General features: G+C 31.5%; 1 protein-coding gene across 5 annotated transcripts in view; it reads right to left on the bottom strand.

Annotated features, from left to right (window-relative positions):
- Positions 1-19,971, bottom strand: part of LOC130891083 (glycerol-3-phosphate acyltransferase 1, mitochondrial) — a 57,767-nt gene that overhangs the window by 29,390 nt on the left and 8,406 nt on the right. For 3 of the 5 annotated variants that reach the window (XM_057795620.1, XM_057795619.1, XM_057795618.1), the window contains exon 2: positions 6,103-6,268. In XM_057795620.1, coding sequence (XP_057651603.1) covers positions 6,103-6,258 — 156 coding nt within the window. In that variant the 5' untranslated portion in view covers positions 6,259-6,268. Of the gene's footprint in view, positions 1-6,102; positions 6,269-7,837; positions 7,861-13,114; positions 13,307-19,971 lie in introns of those variants that run through there. The other 2 variants (XM_057795617.1, XM_057795621.1) reach the window with 2 other exon arrangements.

Here is a 19,971-nt window from a genome sequence, read left to right as displayed (position 1 = left end):
TATTTCCTCTATAATAAAGATAATTGATGAACAAAAAAGCATTTAAATTAAAATACGATATCCTACAAAAACTCTTAATTGTTCTCATCTCTTCATAAGCAAAACGAGTTGCAAAGTAATTTTTGAAAAGCTCGGATTATCTATTCATATAATTCCAATAGCTTTTTTAATGTGCCTTATTGAGCGTTAGATTATTGGGATTTCACTTTTTATCAATTACTTCTCCTCTTTCCGATCCTTTGCTTCTTCATTCATCTGCAGTATTGTCTTCCCTTGTCGTCCTCCTTCATATGCTACTTATTGTAACCAAGTTTCCCTGGGTGTTTCCATTTTCTCTTCTTATGTCTTTTTAATTTTGTCACTTTTCTTATGAGGCTTTGTGGTGTCCTTTGTGGTGAAATTACATCATCTCTTATCCTGTGCTCATTTCCCTTGCTATTTTCCTTGGTTGTTTCTATTGTGTACTGGGATTTTACTCTATGTCCCTAATCCATTACCCAAGTTTCACTTCTAAATATTTTTCTATTTGAGTTTATTCAATTTTTTTGCATTTTCTGAGGAAATTTTCCATTGTGGTGGTAATATTTGTTTACACCATCTCATCACCATGAGAAATTTCTATTGAAAATTAAGGTGCTTTCTCCATATTTAGTCACAATAAGGTGAAAACAAATATTTTAAATCAAAGAAATTATACAGAATGAGTTTTATGTTTGGAACGCCTAAGGCCGGTATTATGGTGATATTTACTTTGTTGTCAGATCTTTCGTTTTTCCGTAAAAATAATGTTAAAGTTAAAATAATACATTTAGGTGGCTATCACTGCTACAGTAACAAATTTGAAGTTTCAATAAATTATTATTGTTGAAGTTTATTGAAAGTCACAATGGATCGTTTATCTGAAAAAGAACTAATTGATATTTTAATGATATTAGGATATGGTGATAGGTGTAGAACTCAACAAGAAACGTGTAATATCTTTAATAATTTATATCCTAACCGAAATCCCATAACAAGATCTACTGTCAGTAAATTATTAAAAAAGTTTAACGAAGATGATGGAAAAATGTTACAATCAAAACGATCCAAATTTTTTAAGCAATGTTATGTTCTGTAATGAGACCACTTTTTGTATTAATAGAAACATAAATCGGAATAATTGTAGATACTGTTCACGTAACAATCCTCGTTGGATGCGTGAATCCCACACCCAATATCCCGAAAAACTTAATGTGTGGGCTGGAATAATAGGCGACAAAATAATTGGTCCCTTTTTCATTGAGTGTAACTGAAATTTGAAATAACAAAGTTCATTATTTTTCCGGAAAAAGGAAAGATCTGACATCAATGTAGATACCACAATAATAACAGCCGTATCACAAATTTATAAAAATCGTACAAGCCATTTCCGAGATAATTGAGGCGTTCCATCCATAAAACTCACTCTGTATTGTGTTAGGGATATAAAAAGATAAAATTTTCACCAAATTTCGAAAAAAAAAATATTTTTTTAAAGATAAAAATAAAAAATCAAAAACTTGGTTATTTGAATTTTTCACATAAATTTTGAGGTTATGTGAACACAGTGTGAGCCCAAAAGTTGTATTTGTTATTAACTACAACTTTGCTATTCAACTTTTTTCATAGGACTTTTAGTTTAATTGTAGCCCTCTAATATTCTTCCCCTTTCATTTCTTAACCTAACATCACCCGTAAATTATTTTTGCTTTTATTATTGTTATATTCGCTACCTTTCCTAACAGGTTTCATCCAGTACTATTTCCTTCTACTTTTTACAATTTCCAACGGTTTTAGCCCTGGTCTAAGATGTACAAAGAGATTTAACATGTTATTAATTCTCAAACAAACATATTTCACACTATATTTATCAAAAAACATTTAAATTAAGTACAAAATTTATTCCGTATCGCTTACGCTGTATTTGTAACATTCTTAGTCATAAAAACTTAAAAATAAATAATCAAACGCGTTCGACAAATCATATCTCTGTTAGGGACATGTTGACATATCATTCATTGAATTGCTGATAGCTCAAAGGACAAGCATGATTTAATTTCGATAATTGAAAATTTGGGTTGACTTTATTTATTGAATAGATAAATATAATTTTAAAAAATTTCCGTGAATATTGATTAAAATTCAATTATTGATAGAAGCTTATACTAGATACAAAAAAACTGATTTCAATAACTAACAAACATTAATATTTGTTTCGAATTTTAGTTTTTAGAAATTTCTCGTGAAACGAATTGAGATTCAAAGAAGACTTCTAGAAAGTATCCACTTGAGTCACAGTATGAAATATTTTTTTGTGTGACTTAGAAGGTCGAAATTGCATTATCCTCATTTTTCGTTGTTCTATGTGCGTATAATAAATCATGTTACTCTAGACTTTTGTCAGATTAAGTTTAATGACACATGGTTTATAAGACAATTAAAATAGATAAATGTTTGTTTACTTTCACAAGGTATCATTATATAAGATTAAAATGAAAGGCCAACGACATAGCTCATCTCAGTTCAATTTTTTCGACATGTGATTATAATTTGCATTGGTTTTCAGAAAATTATACTAGATGAATCGAATATGAACAAGCCTTTAGTGGCTAATACAGGGGAAATATATTTGTGTTTTTGGGCGTTATTAGTTGTTTGGTGGGTATACCTAAGTAGGAAAATCACATCAGTGCGCTTGTCCAGTGCTTAAGTTAGGACTCATTACGATGAGTAAAAGGAATGTGCTTCTCTTTTAAGTAACGCAGTGCAGAGCCCAGTGGAAATTCACCACAGACTACTGGCCTAGTTTAGAGAAGCTAATATTTTATGATCAAGAGAAAAGGTTTGATACAACGAACTCAAACAAAGTCGTGCACGTGTTGCGAATCAAGCGCATTCCCGTCTTTCTCGTAATGAAAACATTGTAAGTGTGAGCTTATTGAACAGATTCGACGAAAAATTCAAGATTATCTCATTTTTGAAGTATTGCTCCTCCACAACAACGCCAAGCTTCCCGCAGCAGCTGCCTTATAGCAGACACTGGTTGCAATGAAAGTATCAAGTAATATGAGAAAGAGAGGGATTGGTTGGGGATATTTTGGGTGGGATAAGGAAATTTTTATGGTGACTAAGTTCATTGTAATTGGCTCTGATATAGGAATTGCTCCTCTGCAGGACTGGGGTTGTGGTTTTTGTTTGTGATTGTACTTTTTCAGGTTGAAAAAAGGGAAAACGGAGTTTTCCTATTAATTAATATTATTTAATTAACTATTAATGATAATTACAAGCCGTGAACTATTGTTTGCATTGTCTGCATTGTTAATCGTTTTATGTGCATATAATGAATTAATCATCTCTAGACTTGTGTCAATTGCAGGAGTCATTCTATGCAATTACGTTCCTTCTTCTTTAATCAGTTTTGGTTCTGTGATTTTTGAATTTGCTTTATAAGATAAACATCAAAATCACGACTCTACAATGAGAAAAATGGGATTCGTAGGGGAAGAAACCGTTAAACAAAGTCTCGATGAGCAGAATTTATAGCGTACACAGATAAAATAATAAATTGCGTTCGCTGATACGGGGATTACTACTTAAGTTTTGAGACATGTCATATCTGTGATTGCCATTATAAAGTTTGACATTTTTAATCGTGAACGTATTCAGAACCCAGAAGCACCTTTCTCGCTGGTTTTCAGGATTCAATCTTGGTTGCAATTCACTATAGGATGAAGGTCGTCCAAAAGCAGCTATTGTGCCAGAAGACATCGATGCTATGCGTAAACTTCTATTGCAGGATCGTTAGGTAATATACCGTGAGATTGATGCATACTTGGGCATTAGTTCCACTAGCATAGATTCAATATTGCATAAACATTTGGCTGTCGAAAATATTTAGACACGTTGAATACCGCATAATTTGACAATCGCTAAAAAAAGCTCGTGTCGATTGGTTCATAGAAATCCTGAAAAAATTTATTCGCGGTGCTTCAAAACACGTCAATAAGATCGTGACTGGCGAAGAATCATGAATCTATACATATGAATCCGAAACATAACAACAATCGACTGTATGGTTTTCCAAGGCGAGCCTAAGAAAATACAACAATATTTTTTATTTGGATTCAACATGGGTAAATAAAATCTGTGACGACCAGACATAACAAGAGTCGTTTTTTACAGTTCGGTACATTTACTGAGGTTTCCAAGAAATTCTACTCTAAATCTCGAACTGGAACACTAAGAGCAAGTACCAACCGAGAGAGATGACCGATTTTTTGTGTGAGTCTTTAGAAAACCGGAAAGACGTTGATATTTAATTGCAGCAGCAACTCCACAGAGTAATAAATGTTTCTATCAAATTAATTAATAAACGTAGACCAGTAATAAGCCCGCCATTTATCCTAGGCCATCGGCAATATTTTTGTAAGGGAACATTTAAACTGAATTTATCAGCAATGGATAAGGATATTCTTTACTGACGAGACCAGAATATTCCTCTAGTAAAACGATTGGCGATTGGTGTCAAAGTCTAAGAAACCAAGACAATGCTTTTCAACTGCAGTCACAACTCCAGAAAGTAAGTTGTTGGACAGTGAGAAGATGGTTTCTGAAGAAAAAATTAATAGCCACAGACCTGTAACAGTTCCGGTCATTTACCCGTGGTGATAGACGCGCTGAATAGTGTTTTGTAGTGTTATATTGATGACACAAGTATATACAAAGGAGGGCCCTCTCTACATTCTGAGGGGACTTACACACGATACAGAAAAAGAGCTGCCAAGGATTTCCACAGGCTGAAATAATGGTCTCACTTCAAACTGTTATGTGGTAGTTCTACAAGAGCTTATGGTTTAATATGCCGGATTTATTTATTGTAGATGCCCAAAATACAAGGATTATTTTATAGGTTTCCAATAAGGTGTGAAAATTTGTTTGTATGTATATTTATAATCGAACTTTTAGGAAACTTGTTAATCGAAAATTGGAATAAGAACCGACACAGGGCAGAGGCGTATAGGAAGCCAAAAATATGATGATTGGTAATAATTTAGCTCTTTACCAATATGCATCCCCGAGGATTTATAGGACCTCCAATTAGGGACCAACAGATAAAGAGAAGTTTCACTCTAGTTCCCTCCAGAAAGGTTCGATTGTCTTCTATTTACCATTACTTAATGCCATTGAGAGTCTCATACTATGCTCCAAATTTGGTATTTTCAAGTAAAAAATTTGCAAAGAAATTAATTTTTTTTTTTCGAAATTACGGGCATTACTGTGGGGCCCTATAACTAGTATAGAGGTATTCGTCATATTTGGGTTCCCCTATAGGCAACTGGTCTGTGTCAATTTTTAGAAAAATAAATGACGGTACTTAATATTTACTAGTTTTAATATAAATGCAAATTCGTGTTCAACGTCATTAAGGTATCAAATTATTGGTTAATTCCTTCGTAAAATCTATTGAAATAATAAAGTATTGATGTTCACATTTTTTCTAATTCACAATTCTATTTGATTGACGTATATTTTTAAATAAACTATATTATTACCAACTCTTCCTTGACTTAAGCCGTAAAGCCGGTCATGTCCAGTTATAATAGAACTCTAAAATTTAGCCAATACGCCGAATCGTTTGACGTTTGTCGGCGCCTTTGATGTTGCTCCTATGTACGTTTTTATAAACAGCGGCGAGTTGTTTATATTTTTAAAACTAATTTCTAGGATTTCTATATATTTTTTTGTTACATTCTAGAAATGTCCATTCTGATATATATTCGAGCTTGTTTTAACAGCGAGAGTTAGTTTATGATAAAAAGTCATAATGAACGGAACGAAATAGAGAAATAACCAGTGAATATAAATAAAATATATAAGTAAGTTGAGTATTAGTAAACAAATCATAACTGTATAGGTTAGTTGAGTCTAGTATTAGTGTTTAAATAAATTAAGTGAGGAAAAGACAGTGTTTATAAATTCACCCCACCGATAGAAATAGTATACATAAATAAGAAAAAACATTACAATATTTATTGAAAAGATAATTTGTTGCTATTTAGATATTATAGATGGATTGGATCTTACCTTTGCATCAGCTTCTCGCGTCATAATTTTATTATAGTTCCGATTTCTGGAAAATCTATTCAGCGTTGATAAAGTTGCAAATGTTTCATTGTGCGTATTAGAAGGTGAGAATCTATTGTACGTATCGAAAACACGATTCGTTACTACATCTACCATTTTGTTTACTCTGTAACAAATAAAAAAATACACTTTAATGAACGCAAAAAAATTAATAAACGCCAAAGACATCCACTAATAGATTTAGGAGAAGCTAGATCTGAAATCACTATAAACAACTGTTCAATGTTGTCAGGTTGTAATTATTAAGGTTTTTTTGTATTTGAGACTTAAGAAATGATAAAAGCATTATGAATCTAGGTTGATTTAAAGATAGTTATCGTGTTTATCAAATACAGAATTGACCGTTTTACGTTGCTCCAATGGAATGATAGCGACATGTCCAGTTATTCCGAAAAATCAGGCTTCGAAGTACATCATTCACGAACAACTTTTGCCAGATTTTGCTCGTCTTGAAAGATCCATAAAATCGATTGTTCTTTTGTTTCGGGTTCATATACAAAGATCCATGATTCTTCATCTGTTGTATCTCATAGGCGTCTTTTGAAGCGCCGCGATTGAATTTTGCAATATTTATTTGCATCAATCGACTCAAGCTTTTTTTTGAGCGATTGTCAAATTATGTGGTATCCAACAAATCGTTTTGACAGCCAAATGTTCATGCAATATTAAATATATGCGAGTGGAACTAATCGATCTTGCACCAGTTTTCTGGCATAATAGCCGATTTTGGACGACCTCCACGAAATTCATCCTGTAGCTAAGTGTGACCACGATTGAATTCGAAAACCAGCGAAACATGGTGACTTGAGATGGTGCCGTATCACTAAAAGTCGAAGTGAGTTCATCGGCACATTGCTGTTGGTTTAATTCACGTAGAAACTCATCACACGAAAATTCACCTTTAAAAATGTCATATTTTATTATGGCAATGTTAGATTTTATATATTCATATCAGTGTTGCAAGTAGCAACCTACGTATACAATCTATTGGAAAGTCAATTAATAAATGAAAAAATAATTAGATATATGGTATTTGAATTGGTAATAGATATTAGTCTCTGAAATATTTTTCTTAAACGTAAAAGTGTCCGCAATATCAACAGAAACAAATTATTAATATAATTTTAATAGAGAATAATTAGAATAATTGTAAATCGTGCAATGTTGCGGGCTCTAGTGAAATGGTATGCTAGATTCATCAATTATTGTTAGCGTTATTGCCAATTGATGACATTCTAGTTATAGTGAGACATTGTTGCCAATGAAAAACATCAGAGTTTCATAACTGTTCGCTCTTTTTTAGATTAATTAATGAATTTATATGTCTATTTTAGTTGGATGTCTTTGGTAAACAATAATATCATTTCATAGACTAAATAAAAAAAAAGATGCTGAAAGTTTTCCAAGTATTCTGAAAGTTTCAGAATAGATCAGGGGCCAACTATATTAATAACAGACTTAAAAAGTTAAAAAAAAATTAAAATTCAAATCAAATCTTGCACAGCGAAGATAAGGATTCAAAAATATGTTTATATGAATTAAATGTTTTTAAATTGTCATAATATTTCAGTATATATAGTATAATAAGCCCGGAAAGTTATATATCTGTTATATGCCTTAACTTTGCTATAACAACAACAGCTTCACAGAAAGAGTATTACTATATATAGCTTACTTTGAAACTAAATCCAAAATGTGTAAGTCCTCAACCTCGACTTATTCAAAACTGAAAGGCACCCTAATGGTAAACAACGACGTAGACATCAGTAAATAGTCGAAATTCATTGCATATTTGAACAATAAATTAGTTGGCTATAGACCCAAAAAATCTAAAACATTTGCCCTTGAAGAAATTAATAAGTTTGTGTTGCAAGCTCCAGACGATCACTCTCTCATGCATAATGCATGACAGCAAAAAATTTTAATGTAAGCTTAGATATTATTCGTAACATATTTCAGGTTGCTTTAATATTCGGAATAGCAGGAGGTCTGTGGAAGGAGGAATTATATAAAATGAAGTGTAATGATATTAATAATACCGGAAATGTTTTAATTATCACACAAAAACTCATTTTCAACGTAGATTTACTATTGTTGGTGAAATATCTGACAATAGATTAAGCTTAGTAAACATTCATAAAAAATATAAAATCCAAAGACCCACAAATGTCAAAAGAGATTCTTTTTTTTTGCAATATAGAAATGGAAAATGCAAAATCCAAGTTGTAGGTACCAATACCTTTTCAAAAATTTCCTCGCTTATTGCAACATATTTGAATTTACCTAATCCAAAAAACTACACTGGGCATACATTTCGACGTTCTTCGGCGTCTCTATTAGTGGATTCCGGTGGTGATATAATTCAACTAAAGAAGTGCGACACAGTTGCGGAGGGTTACGTAGACGACTCAATAAAAAACAAAATAGATTTCGCAGTGAAAATTTTAAGGGGAACAACTAGTTCGACTTCAAGCAACATTGTAAATGTTCACGATCCTACCAACAATCCCAAAAGTACTAATGCAACTATAGACGATATTATTCCTTTGAAATCGTTAAATGTTGGCAATTCAAGTACCAATAGTAATGTAACTCCTTCTTCACTTCAAATTAATAATGCCTACAGTTGTACTTTTAATATTACTATTAAAAAATAAAAATTGATAAAAGCTTTGTCGAATTTTTTTAAGTCTACAGACGTAGAAAAAATTGTGTATGAAATTCGTGAGTAAAGTAACTTTTTTCATTAGTGGAACCGTAATACTCGTGAAAAAAAAGTATTTTTTTTTCATTTTTTTTTCTTGCTTCTTTTTGGGTTTTTTTCAAGAAAAATACAATTATATTGGAAATATAAAAAATTATAGCACTCAAATCAATAAAACTAACAATACTTGATCAAAATAACAAAAAATTAGATTAAAAAATTTTCCCAGTTGATTTATTCTATTTAATAAATCAATATTGTTTGTACTAATGTAATTTTAAAATAAAAACATTTAACTTTAAAACAACTGAGAAAATTTTTTTAATTTAGATTTTTGTTAATTGTTATTTTTATAGATTTCAGTTCTATAATTTTTTATATTTCAAATAAAATATTTTTTCTTGAAAAATTCCCAAAATAGATGATTATACCAAGAAATTAACTTAGATTGTGTTGTTTTGCATGAAAAAAAATTCCCAGTGTTTTTTCATTAAAAAGAAGCTTTTTAGGGGCGTCGCAAAAAATTTAATTTTTAGCGATCACCCTAAGATATATACATGTTATTTGCTATAACTATAATATTTGATATAACTTTCTTCCTCTTAACACTGAATTTGTAGTTGAGAAAAGGAATGATAAATATGCTCAGCGTCTGTACACTTCTTTAGAAAAGAATTTCAGACAGTACACAAAGTTCTTGCAACTGTTCGAGATAAGGATTACCTCGAAATGAGTCGAAGCAAGCTTTGGAAACAAACAAAAAAATAGATTTTCGCTGGGAAAAGCAATCTAGAAAGTCTAATTTAATAGAAAGAACCGATATTTGAACGTGGAGAAGAAATAATCTAAGGAATAAAGAAGAAATGTGAAACCAAGTACTTTTTGGCAATATAAAACTGTTACAAGTCGAAGACTGAGTTTTTCAAATAATTTGTCTACTGGTTTGAATCCACTATGAGAAAAAGTACGCAGACTGAAATAAAACACAGACAGTTCAAATGGTTTTATGAATACCAAGAGGATATGAACGCTGATGTCTTTGGAGAATGGTTCGAACAAGTGATATATTTTTTTCCTCAGAACTGTATAATAGAAATGGATGGTGTAGTTATACTTGTCTTTTAGAAAAATATGCCTATAATCAAGTGTAGGCAGAGATAAATGGAGAAGTTTTAAAAAAAAATAAATCTGTTGCGAATTTTCATCTTTTGTTATCGATTCTGATTTGGATTTGTAAAGATAAACTCCACTTATACCGGTGAGTTTTTATATTAAAATCTTATTTATTAAATATCATTTATTATTGTTGATATTATTGTCCTTCTTAGTATGTAATTTCGAATGGTGCTGCGGGTTGAGGACTCAAAATAAAACTTTCTAAAAGTTTATTAAAATGCCAACGTTTCGATCTTTTATTTGATCTTTACCAAGGCCTTTTGAATTATTAGACGTCAGTCAAAAAATGAAAAACATATATACATATTTATATAATTTTCCTGTTAAGATATATCTATTAGTCCTGATCGAATTATCTCTTCGTGAGGATATGTATATTAAACTGTTTCAAAAAAATCGACTATTTTTCTTCTTATTAATATTGAATATATTGTTTGAAATGACGAAAAAAAAATCCTGAAAAATTCAGAGTTCTTAATATTAATATTAAGAGGTGCTGCGTCGAAACTTTCAATATCGCATTTGATTAACGTGGGAAAAAATTTTTTTCTAACTTTGGAATTTATTAACTCTTTAACAAGTCATCGGACTAGTTGAGTCAAAACATATTTTTGTAGAGAATTGAATGCTCCATAAAAAAATATTCTTATAATTTTTTGATATATTTACTTTTTTCAAAGTTATTTAACGATAAAGATGGATTGATTTAAAATTTTTTCATTTTTCTTATTTTTCGATCAACTTTATGAGAAAATTTAATAGGACTTTTTTTGTAGAACATTTAATTTCCTATAACCTATGTCTTAAAAAAATTTCGATATTTTTTACAGATCGTAAGTTATTTGCAAAAAATTTAGAACGTTCCATAACTTTTGAACGGCTTAACCAATTTGATCGCGGTTGACGCCATTCGAGAAAAGTGAATTTTTCCAATTACACCGGAAATCCCGCTCTGCACTGATGGCATAGGCAATTTATTGTCTGAAAATATTTATTTTTAGAGACGAGTTCAAACTCAGTGCACATGAAAAAAATAGCCTTCGAGAAGTATTCATACCACAAATAACATAAAAACCTTGGTATTCTTCGCCTTCTGCTATTCTTGCTCCAAATCATGATCTCACTTTTTTGCAAAAATATCAAAAGCTGCTACTGAAAAAATGATTAATCATCTATGGTATTTAACTGAAAATGATTGTAAATATTGACTGTCCGAAAGGAAAGAAAGTTAAGGCAAGGAAATTTGAAGTAAAAAAAGACAATTAAATGCAATATTAGACAAAGATATGAGTGACTTTGTGTCGATAGATTCTCTATCTATTTTCAAAGATTTTGATTTGCCTTATGACTTCATTGAGAAAGATGTAAGTTCTTGTGCTAGTGATGGAAGTTTTAATGTGCGATTTTTTACAGAATCAACAGTCATAAATGATGTGGCGGAGCGTGGTGTTACATTAATTGAACAATACACAATAAGTGTTTCACTAAGAATGAAGAGCAATTACAATACTTATTGCTAGTTATAATGAATAAAGAAAAAAAGTGCCCAATTGTAATAGAAATTTTTTTGACAACTTTTTGAAAAAAATTTTTTTGCAAATAACTTACGATCTGTAAAAAATAAGAGATAAGTTATAGGAGATTAAATGTTATACAAAAAAAATCCTATTAAATTTTATCATAAAGTTGATGGTTGCGTCGGAAAATAATCAATCCATCATTATCTTTAAATGGGTGATTCCGTTCTAACTGTGATTTTTTGTATTCAAAATTTCAAGATTTTAAAATTTAACTTTTCTAACTTTTTTATGCATATTATTCATCTATTTTACTGTAAAAATAAAACTCTAAGAGGAATTTACTACAACTTCAAAGTATCACGAGCAAGACACAAATGTCGGATTTTGAGTTCCACGGTACTGACTCATTTATCCACGGTACTGACATGGTAACTTAAGATATTAAACAACAAGTGCATCAATTTTCCTCAGTTTGATCATAAACATTAGAATTTATAAGGTAATTAGTTTAAATCATTTGTTACGACAAAAAAAATTAATAATTTATCGGTAAATTCTAGGAATGGACATGACACGGTACTGACATGGTAACTTAAGATATTAAACAACAAGTGCATCAATTTTCCTCAGTTTGATCATAAACATTAGAATTTATAAGGTAATTAGTTTAAATCATTTGTTACGACAAAAAAAATTAATAATTTATCGGTAAATTCTAGGAATGGACATGACACGGTACTGACATTCAAGTGATGTAGTATAAGTTTTCTTTAAGTGGCAAGTTATATTGTATAAAAATAATGTTTAAATATCTTAAGAATTATTCAATTAACACAAAATTTTTATTAATTGATTATTAATTAATGACTAGTACAAAAAAACAATACAGGACATTGAATATCACAGTTAGAACGGAATCACCCAAATAACTTTTGAAAAAGGAAATATATCAAAAAATTATAAGAGTCTTTTTTTGTAGAACGTTCAATTCTGTACAAAAAATGTTCTGACTCAACTAGTTCGAGAAGTTTTTGAGTTAATAAATTCCAAAGTTAGAAAAAAATTTTTCTCACATTAATCAAATGGGAGATTGAAATTTTCGACGCCGCACCTTTTAATATTAATATTAAGAGCTCTAAATTTTTCAGGATTTTTTTTTCGTCATTTCAAACAATATTTTCAATATTAATAAGAAAAAAAATAGTTGATTTATAAACGTATTCTTTATGTTTTGACTGACGTTGATAATTTAAAAAAGCCTTGATAAAGATTAAATAAAAAATCGGAACGTTGGCATTTTGAAAAACTTTTGGATAGTTTTATTTTGAGTCCTCAACCCCCAACACAATTCGTAATTATTAATTATGAACGTAACGTTGTTAAAAAGTCAAAGTTCAAAATATAACCAGTATAACACAATGTTCCTAACATACCTTGTAGTCAAATAAAATATTTTAGGAAAAATTTGTGAAACAAAGGATAACGACCAACATACAAGCACCAAATTGTTTTGAAAAATTACATTTTAAAAAAGAAATAAAACTTTGCTTACCCCTGTAGAAGTATAATAAAGTAAGTGAATTGTAATACCAAAAACAATTGGAGCATTCCATATAAGACGTTAATGAAACCACATTTGGTTAATATCAAAACAATCGCAATGAATAGATAAATACCCATTAGAAAAAGTATCATGGTGATTAGATGTATATACCCCGGCGATTTGATTTATACTAAATTATCAATACGAACATAATACATTTAAATTATATCAGTATTGCATAAAATGTATGGACTATAAAGTGATATAGGTGAGGGAAGAAATGTTGAATGAATGATATCGATAATAATTTGTACATATAAATATAGGTCAAGCAATCGGGAGCATCTCAAGCGAAGAATTACAATATTTTTGATTAGTTTATTAATAAGGTTGAAAAAATTCCATACTCTCAATTAGTTCAATTTCTAGGTAATTAATTGACTTTTACGAATTAAATGAGCAGTCTTTCGACCTAATAGGAACATTAAGGCACAAAAAAATATAATTATAGGTAAGTCACTAAAGAAAGAAAAATAATAAAAAATTTTATTTAACACTCAATTAATGCTAAGTTACAGATTAGCTGAACTTAATTCACAATTTTAAGTAATATGAACAATACAAAATATTCAGTACGTAAATTTTGAGATAATATGAATAATGTCTACAAATTCAGCCCAAATTTCAACAAGCTACGAGGATGATCTTAAAAGTACGTGGCCCAACAAAGAAAATACAAAATTTTTGGAAAAAAGTATATTAATTTTAAACGTAATCTACTTTTAGCTCCATATACTTTTCCCAACGATGTTCAATAAGTTCGATACTTTTTATAATAAAAAATGTCTAGCTCCTCAAAATAGCCATTAACTGCAGATATCACCTTTTTCACCTCCGAGCCATTTTTTCAAGTCTGGCAACAGAAAATAATCCGAAAGGGTTAAATCTGGCGAATAGGGTGCATAAGCTAGCAATTCCAACTTTAATTTATTAAATTTGGCCATTGTCCTATTGGAACAACCCTTCCTTCTTAGCTAAACGCGGCCGTTTTTACTCGATTTCTTCGCTCAAACCTTGCAATAAGTTCGCATAATACCCGCCGTTGAAAGTGTTTCCTTTTTTCAAGGTAGTCACGCGAATCCTAATAAACCGACGCCATGACCTTCCCTGCAGATGAAACGGTCTTTGCCTTGTTGTTTTGATTGTTCTTTTTTTTTTTTGGTGTGAAGTGATGAACGCACGTTTCATCCATGGTTATGAAGCGGCGCAGAAATTCGGCGTTATTTCTGTGAAACTGTGCCAAACCCTCGATGGAAACATGTTCACGACGATGTATTTTTTCCATTGTGAGCAAATGCGACACCCATCTTGCGCACAGCTTTCTCATATCTAAATTCGTCACCTCATTTGGGCGACCAATGCGATGCTGGTCTTCGCAGGTCGTCAGGCTTCGTTTAAACTCTGCTACCCAATATTTTACTGTTGATAACGAAGGAGCAGTCTCACCCACAGTAGAATCTTGTTCAGCGTTTGTTTTTGTTAGGGTAAGACCTTTCAAATAAAAGTATTGTATCACATAACAATGACCAATTTTTTCCATATGTACAACATATGAAAACGTTCATTATTGATGACTGCCAAACAAATACTGAACAAGGTGGCGTCTTCAAACTTGAAACACATGCTTTATAGATTGTGGACTTTCTAATACTGAGGTATTTTCCCAGAAACTACCGCTATCTCTAGGTCAGGCCAGGTACTTCTACGACCATCGTCTAATTGAAACCTTGGTAAAACCTTTCTTTGGGTTTACATGCAAAAAAATTGTCACACTGTATGCTTAACATCTCTTTTGGTTTCAAAACTTTTCTCACGCAAGAATAGTAGTAATCTGACGGTGCAAGGTCTACAATAATTGCTGGATGTGGCAGGAGTTCAATACCACCAACTTCTTCGGTCTTAATCCGCGTAACTTTAGCATTGTCTTGTTTTTAGACAAACAAGACTTTCCGAATCGACCTCTATTTTTAGCGGGATCTGGCAATTGTCCTTTGGCTAACCACTCATTTTCCATGTTCGGGTTGTTTAGATAAATCCATTTCTCGTCTAAGGTAACAATGCGTTTAATAGAACTTTCATCATCTTTCGACAAGGCAAGGAGCTGTTTACATATTTCTAATGGTCGGTTCGCTTGAATCTCGGTTAATTCGTGTAATACGACACTATTACTTTTATAGGTTTTACCTATATATATATATCCCCTTTTATAGCGTTATACGCCTTTGGGTTCCTAATCTCCAGGCCTGTCTATCTTGCCAGTCGTCGACTGCTAGGTTCCTTTCGGACATTGCTCTAGTGATTCCTTGTAGCCATGTTCTAGGTGGTCTTCCCCTCTTTCTTTTTTCTGTGGGGGTCCATTCTAATATTATTCTTGGTAGTCGTTCTCTTCCCATTCTCTTAACGTGTCCGTACCAAATCAACTGTTTCTTTTCTATATCTTCTACTAAAGTTCTTTCTACTTTCAATTGTCTTCTTATTTCCTCGTTTCTTATATGTTCCGTTCTAGATATTCTTGCTGCTCTCCTCCAGAAATCCATTTCCACTGCATTTAAGTTATTTTTTTGCTTTTCTGTAAGTTGCCAAACCTCGGAGCTATATGTAATTATTGGTTGTAAAATGGCGTTGTATATTCTCTTTTTTGTTTCTGGTCTAATATTCTTTTGCCACAGCACTGAGTTCAGGGCTCTTATTACTTTTCTTCCTTTGGTTATTCTGTCCCTAATTGTTTCCTCGTTAGGTTTTACCTAATGGCTTTAAATGGCGATGAATGGTAACTTCATAAGGGTTCAAGGGAGTCTGATCATCGCTGATGAACTGGTCTTTAGATAATACAATGTAGAAAAATTCGGAGGAAATGCTATCAATTCGCTCGATTCCTCGACAGGCCGTTACGGATAGTCTGCAATTGCTTGATGAAATCTTAAGCAGATGAATCGTTTAACAATGCAATTATAATTATTTTGGAATAACTGGCCATGTTTAGCGGAAATTGACAAGTAGTGAAATCATATCGCCAGCAAAAATTCTCGAGTCATTGCACAAATCATTCAAATTTTGATCAAGAGTTTCCAACGTGAGTGTGATTATTTTAAGACTGAGCAATTATAAAGTTGAATGAGCCAGTATTTTCGAACAACGTAGTCGCAACAGTTGCCAAAATCAATGACGAGTAAGTGTTTCCAGTTCCACCAGGGGCATCTAGAGAAAATGAGTCATTTGTTTCATTTTTGAGTAGCTTGATATATTTTCCACAAAATAAATTTCCCAACGCAAGCACAATTATTTGACAACTCAAAATCCTTCTTTATTAGTTGATGGAAAAGTCTGGTTTCACATGTCATTAAAAGTGAAAGAAACCTAATAAACAAAAAGTTAATTTGTAGGCGATGGAAAATAAATTTTAAGTATTTTTTAATGAGTAAAACGTGATCAAAGTAACACAAATTATGTGTATTTCCAGTAAATATTTTAGATTGTTTTTGATGTTAACTAAGATGTTTTAACCAATTTATTAGTATGCTACAATGAAAATAAATAGCAGTAAATAGTGGAAAAAAGTAAATTTGAAGCCACACTTCAATTGGATAATATAATTTTTTTTTTCGTTCAACGTTACTAATTGTGTATATCACATATGTATGATAGTCTGATTGAAAAATACATTTTTAAAGGACTTTTTCTTTCTTATGCTTCTTATTATGTTGACCGCTATACCTACTAAAAAATGGACGTTTATACCGGAAACGGATTCAATGGAGGCTTTTTTTCTTTCTCAGATACTTTCTAAAAGTCGCCATTTATGATTTTTTTTACATTTTAAGTCCTACTTACAAATATAAAAAAAAATATTTTTTCGGCAGTAAAGTGAAACATTAATCGGCATTAGATTCTGGGCGATTATGAAAAAAAAAATGTAACGCGGCATTAAAGTCTGCTAAGCCTCGTGACAAAACGTATGAGGTTAATTTTTCACTTATCCGATCCCACATCTCATCCACTTTATTTTCATGCTCACGTCCTTTTACTCACGCCAAAAAAGAAACAGACAGAGAAGCGAGCCAAGGGTATGCGAAAGGGCATGAGCGCATAGGTTCACACTCTCGAATTCGCGTTTCCTCGCGGAGAGTCTGGATTGGGCTTAAATCTACAAAAGGAAACGTAGGTGCAAGAGTGTGGACAATGCGCTGAGTGCTCTTGCTTTCGTTCCACTTCGTATACTTTTCTGAAGAGTGATTCAAACGATGCAAGGGAAAGAGGCGAGGTAATTAACCACACTCTCGCGCTTGCTTTTCTGTTTTCAGTCGCTACGACTTATCTCGAAAGTCTCTAAGAGACATCTAACAAAAGTCTAGAGTGGGCATCAAGGGAAACTGACCAGTATGTGCTTCTTCAATATTACTAAAAAATATTACTTGTTACAGCTTTGTTCTGGCTTCATGTTCCAGCAACAAAATCTAGTCATGTTTTTATTGTTCTCATTTCGTTTAACAGCCGTTATTGTTGAAACTCCATCAGACAAGCTTTTGGTGGCATAAAGATAGACAGACAGACGGATAAAAAAGATATAATACTAATAGAAATAAAACTATGAAAACATGCAAAAATTAAAACATACCAAAAAACAAACCGTGAGTTAAATGAAGAAAAATCTATATTATTCTTAAAAAGATCTTATTTCGTAAACATATATCTGCATTTATTTTAATAACTTGACAATGAATTGTAGTTGGTTTAAACAATGAATAGTAGTAGTTAATTCGCTTATGAGATTAATTCTGTTCATTCAATCCATTCAATATTGTAATTTTGTGTTTAATAAATTTTTAAAAACATATTTTCGGACATCGAAAATATAACTCTTGTGAAAAACATGTTTGTTATTTTTAAAATTGTTTTTTTATCTGCGGTAAATAATAGTTACTGAGGAATATATAATTTTATATGATTGCATATATTAAAAAAACAACGGAAGCGATTAAATCTTCCTTTGAATTTTTGAATAAATAAATCAGGTGATTATTCGTTTACCTAATTAAATACTTTTGGTTTAGTTTAGTTCGTAATCTAATTACCTCTACTTAAGTAACCATTTAAATTACATAATTCTCAATATTAATAAGTTCTTCAATTAGTCTAAACAGTTAACTTTCAATCCCATTCGATAGCAATTAAAGTCAATTGAATAAAGACCAAGAAGTTGACACTTTGTAAGTGTCCTAGTGCAATAATTTTCAATATGTACACCTAGAGCAGAGGGCGGCAACCTGCGGCTCGCGCGCCACTTGTGGTTCTTTGGATGTGAAGCTGCGGCTGTTTAGTTCCATATGCAAATAGTATTAATTTTATAAATATAAAAATCGTTCTGAATCTATTAACGAGGATTAGGCATCGATTCTATCTCCCTTTTTTTCGCCTCCTCTCCCGTGAGATACATCAAGAATTGCTTTATACGTTCATCTAAAGAACTGAAAAAATGTTAAAAAAGATCAAAGATTTGCCCTTATCCGCTAAAGCAGTACAAGCTAAAATGTCTTCAAATGTAACAGATTTGTAAGTGGAAGATATTCAACTTTCTTCTGCGTTATCACTTGCTATCAATGAGTCAATCGACATGAAAGACACGGCACAAGATGCATCTTGTCAAAAGCACTCTACCATCGACAGTTTAAAAGAGTTATTAAACAAAATGGAGGCTCAGTATTCCGGCCTCCTTCATAATAAAGTGCAATGGCTTTCCAAAGGCAAGATGTTGAAACGTTTTGCTTTGTGCTTGAATGAAATAAATATATTCCTGAATGAAAAAGGCATTAATCACTCTGAATTAAATAGCGACAAATGGTTGCCAGTTCGATATCATAGCGAAATTAAATGAACTAAATCTAAAATTGCAGAGAAAGGGAAAATCAGTCTATGCTTTGGTAGAAGAATTAGTTTGTTTCAAAGAAAAGCGATAAATTTTCAATTTCATTTTCAATTTTCAAAGCAATATCGCGATACCAGTGTAACTGTAGGCACAAATTGCTTCAGTACACATATTAAAAAAATTAAAGACGAATTTGCTGACAGATTTGAGCAATTAGAAACCAACAATACCACTCTAGCATTCAGAGTAAATTTTTTCAATATAAACAGTATCGAATTCTACATTGAGCCATCTGGAATTAAAACTGGACCCTAGAAATGCAATTGATCTATTTAAAAAGTAAAGCTTTGTGGAGTGGAAAATTTACTAAGTTGAACAGCAAGTGAGAGGAGTTGGAGGTTCAAAAATGTATGAACGTAACGCAACAAAAATGAACAGCTCTCAAAGTAATTCTACAAGTTGAGGCTCGTATAAACAACATATGGAATAGTCTTCCAGATTGCTACAGTGAGATGAAGAACTTGGCATTTGGAGTGCTGACTTTCTTGGGATCGATATATTCGTGTGAACAAACATTCTCTTGCATGAATTTAATTAAAATTATAGTAAGAAACAAGTTATGAGCCAAATTTATCCAAACTTTCTAAAACCATGCAAAGCCAACGCTCACATTGAATTTATTTGTCCAATTGTTTGTTTACAAGTTAAAGTTGTGAATTATTGTTTAATTGTTTTTTTTTACTTAAATGATAGGTAATTATCTAATAATTCCATAGACACATGTATGTATATTAACTAATTAGTTGTGAAAAACACTACAAATATATGAATAAACATATATTTTTTCTCTTGAATATTTTTTTATCTAAAAGTTCTTTTTACTCGCACTATTTATTATTGACAACGAAAAATTTCATGGTTGTGTAAAAACTGTTATTTTTTG

Source organism: Diorhabda carinulata, chromosome 3 (assembly GCF_026250575.1).
Source record: "Diorhabda carinulata isolate Delta chromosome 3, icDioCari1.1, whole genome shotgun sequence".
Classification (NCBI taxonomy): domain Eukaryota; kingdom Metazoa; phylum Arthropoda; class Insecta; order Coleoptera; family Chrysomelidae; genus Diorhabda; species Diorhabda carinulata.
Note: the sequence above shows the minus strand (reverse complement) of the source record. Positions and strands in the feature narration are given on the sequence as shown.